Source organism: Phyllobates terribilis, unplaced genomic scaffold, assembly GCF_046119375.1.
Source record: "Phyllobates terribilis strain yellow unplaced genomic scaffold, ASM4611937v1 Scaffold_11__3_contigs__length_659146591, whole genome shotgun sequence".
NCBI lineage: Eukaryota > Metazoa > Chordata > Amphibia > Anura > Dendrobatidae > Phyllobates > Phyllobates terribilis.
Window position 1 is genome coordinate 628589902 of NW_027362771.1, and position 3311 is coordinate 628593212.

The 3311-nt window shown below is 37.9% G+C and overlaps 1 protein-coding gene across 1 annotated transcript; it reads right to left on the minus strand.

Moving 5' to 3' along the window:
- Positions 1 to 393: 393 nt before the first annotated feature.
- Positions 394 to 1751, minus strand: LOC141167472 (olfactory receptor 1496-like). The gene is made up of 2 exons (XM_073654874.1): positions 1725 to 1751; positions 394 to 1323 (listed from the first exon to the last, which is right to left on the minus strand). Exons 1-2 carry the CDS (start codon positions 1749 to 1751, stop codon positions 394 to 396), a joined length of 957 nt encoding a protein of 318 aa, XP_073510975.1.
- Between the last annotated feature and the right edge of the window lie 1560 nt (positions 1752 to 3311).

Here is a 3311-nt window from a genome sequence, read left to right on the forward strand (position 1 = left end):
ATCTTGTGCATATGCCATAAATGCTGTTCTACTCCTGTTTCTTGTAAGCAGAATCATATTCTTTACTCCCTTACCTGTGTCTCTACCAAAATATGAGTTCCAAGTGTGAACCCATTGCAAACCATGGATTGTCTGATTTTCAAGCTTTCACATTTTTGTTTGACTGCATTAAACATTTTTCAAAACTCAGCAATTCCTTCTAGATAAGAATGTTTGTTGTATTTAGGTGTAAATTAAGTGAATTCAGGTATAAAATATCATGGCATGAAAAGTTTATTCAATATCATTATTATAAAAGCATATCCATAATCATTTACTTGCTTTAACCTGAGCACATAATACATTTTAAAATCTCAACATACAAAATCTATGAAGAAGACCTTTATTATAAATTTACCAGATCAACCACTTATGAAATGTCTCCTGTACGGCTTTCCGAATGTCTTTATTTCTCAGACTGTATATAATGGGGTTAACCAAAGGAGTGAACACAGTATACAGCAATGATAGGATCTTACTCATGTTGAGTGTTAGTCCTTTTGTTGGGACAACATAAACACTAAAAATTGTCCAATAGTATATGGAGACCACAGAGAGGTGGGAGCTACAGGTGGAGAAGGCTTTCTGTCTACCGGTACTGGATGGGATCCTTAAGACTGTTAAAATTATAGAAGTGTAAGACAGAATAATTATTATTGTTGGAACCAATAATAACGGAAAGCTTAGAAAATACATTTCAAAGTGAACAATGAAGGTATCCGAACAGGCAAGCTCTAGTAATGGGACAATATCGCAGAATAAATGGTCAATGATATTTGGACCACAAAAGTTCAGCTCTGCTATTGTAAAGATGTAAATCAAATTGATAGAAAATCCAAACAACCAACACATTGCCGATAATATTTCACAACGTCGACTTGTCATTATAGAAATATAATGGAAAGGATTACAGATGGCAACATATCTGTCATAGGACATCACAGCGAGGAGAAGACATTCACATGCTCCCGAGACACAGAAAAAATAAAACTGAATCATGCAACCAAGAAAAGTAATCGATCCCCCATTATTCAGGAGAATGTGGAACATGTTAGGAACAATATCACTGGGTAACAAGATGTCACTGATGGACAACTGTGAAAGGAAAAAGTACATGGGAGTGTGGAGGATCTTGCTGGTGGACACCAGAAGGATGATCAGGAGGTTCCCGCATATTGTCCCACAATAAACCACCAGGAGAAGAGAAAACAAAACATTTCTTGAACAATGACTGACTTGAAATCCTAAAATAAAAAACTCAGTGACCGCAGTCAGATTGTTCCCCTGTATGTAGAACATATCATAGTTACTTTATGCTGCAATAAACCAGAAACAGTCACTTTACGATTTATATAAAATATCCAGAGAATCAGTAAATAGGTTTGAAATATGAATATATTAGGGCATTTTATTATTTGTGCATTCAGATATTTTACATAAAGGTAATTATAAACCACAAATGTTACAATAAAACCATGAATTGTAAAGAAAATATAGAAACAGCCTAAAATAACAAAGAACATGAACAAACAGATCAATGTTACATTTTAGAGATCACTGTTTTATTTTCTGAAAGCTAAATTATATGTATTAGACACAAAATGTTCCTAAACATATTCCAGACATATTGAAGAGCGTTTCAAGTTGGCCCTAAAATACAATCGAGGTTTTTTGACAATACTTACATATATTTCTTTGTTCTTGCTATTCATTTTCGAATATCTGTAATGTGTTTTTCAACCTCGATTCTATTATTCCCAAGAAATAAAAAATGGTCATGTTATGTGGCCGACAGAGATTTGAATGAAAACTTTAATGGAAATGAGTCGAGATATTTATACATTAAATTAAAGGCGAGATACAATTGAGGGTGAATCTTATGAGATTTTTATCATCGTCCCATGAGTCTCATTTATTTTACCCAATTAAATAATGTCAATAGCAAACTACTAAAGGCTTGTTTTCAAGAAAATGCAACCCAAAGAATTATATACAGATATACAGTACTGTGCAAAAGTTTTATGCAGATGTGGAACAAATGCTGCAAAGCAAGACTACTTTAAAAATAGAAGAGATAAAACTAGTGATGAGCGAGCATGCTCGCTACTGCTCGGTGCTCGCCCGAGCATCTCACTGCTCGCCAAGTAACTCCGGGTTGCTTGGGCGGGAACTCGGGTCCCATCCCTGCATGTTTGGCGCTCTTTAGACAGCCAATAAACATGCAGGGATTGCCTGCCATGCACTGTAATGCCGTAGTCATGTTGGTTGCGGCATTACAGTGATTGGCTGGTCGCACAGCGTCATCAGGTCTATATCAGACCGGGCGCCGCCATGCTCGTCACAGTCACTCCGGATCAGACAGTGTAGGGAGAGCTGCTGAGCTAGGGAGAGATTTGATTGTGCATTAGGTAGTGTAGGGAGAAAAACCGTACAATACACATAGCCATCTTAACAAACAGTCCTTCTGAGGACTGATCCATCTGCTGAGATATCAGGCAGGCAGGGTGTATAGGCAGGCAGTGTATATAGCAGACTGCAGTGCATATAGCACAAGAGGCTCCATTCCAATTCTGACTTCTGCTGCTGTTAGAAATTTCTATACAAAGGCCCAGGTCTCAGGGGCCAGGAATACTTTTCTTTGGATCTTAGTCCTCATTATTTGCTTAAAAAGCAATCCAGAGAACACCGTTTTTCTGCACCATTTGCTTGTTTTGGGAGAGGTACTGCTGAGTCAGGGACAGATTTGCTTGTGTATTAGGAAGTGTAGGGAGAAAAAACGTACATTACACATATCCATTTTAACAAACAGTCCTTCTGAGATCTAATCCATCTGCAAAGATATGAGGCAGGCAGGGTGTATACGCAGGCAGTGTATATAGCCAGGCAGGCAGGGTATATAGCACACTGCAGTGCATATAGCACATGAGGCTCCATTCCAATTCTGCCTTCTGCTGCTGTTAGATATTTCTATACAAAGGCCCAGGTCTCAGGGGCCAGGAATACTTTTCATTGTATCTTAATCCTCATTATTTGCTTAAAAAGAAATCCAGAGATCACCGTTCTTTCTTTGCCCGTTGCTTGTTGGCACTGCCGAATACAGCCAGGTCCTTTCCATATTACAGTGCTAGAAATCCAGCTATTTAAAACCGTGTTTTCTCCGTCACACGGCTCACAATTATACATTGTCAGAAAATACTGCCATTTCTGGCCTCCAATAAAAATTTCCTTTAGTGTGTCATTGAAGCAATTTACTGCAGTTTGCTGTTCAAACT

Coding starts and splice junctions, on each gene's coding strand:
- LOC141167472 (XM_073654874.1), bottom strand. CDS start 1,751: ATGAATAGCAAGAACAAAGAAATATAT. Junction 1,324..1,724: donor GCAAGAACAAAGAAATATAT/GTAAGTATTGTC, acceptor TTCTACATACAG/GGGAACAATCTGACTGCGGT.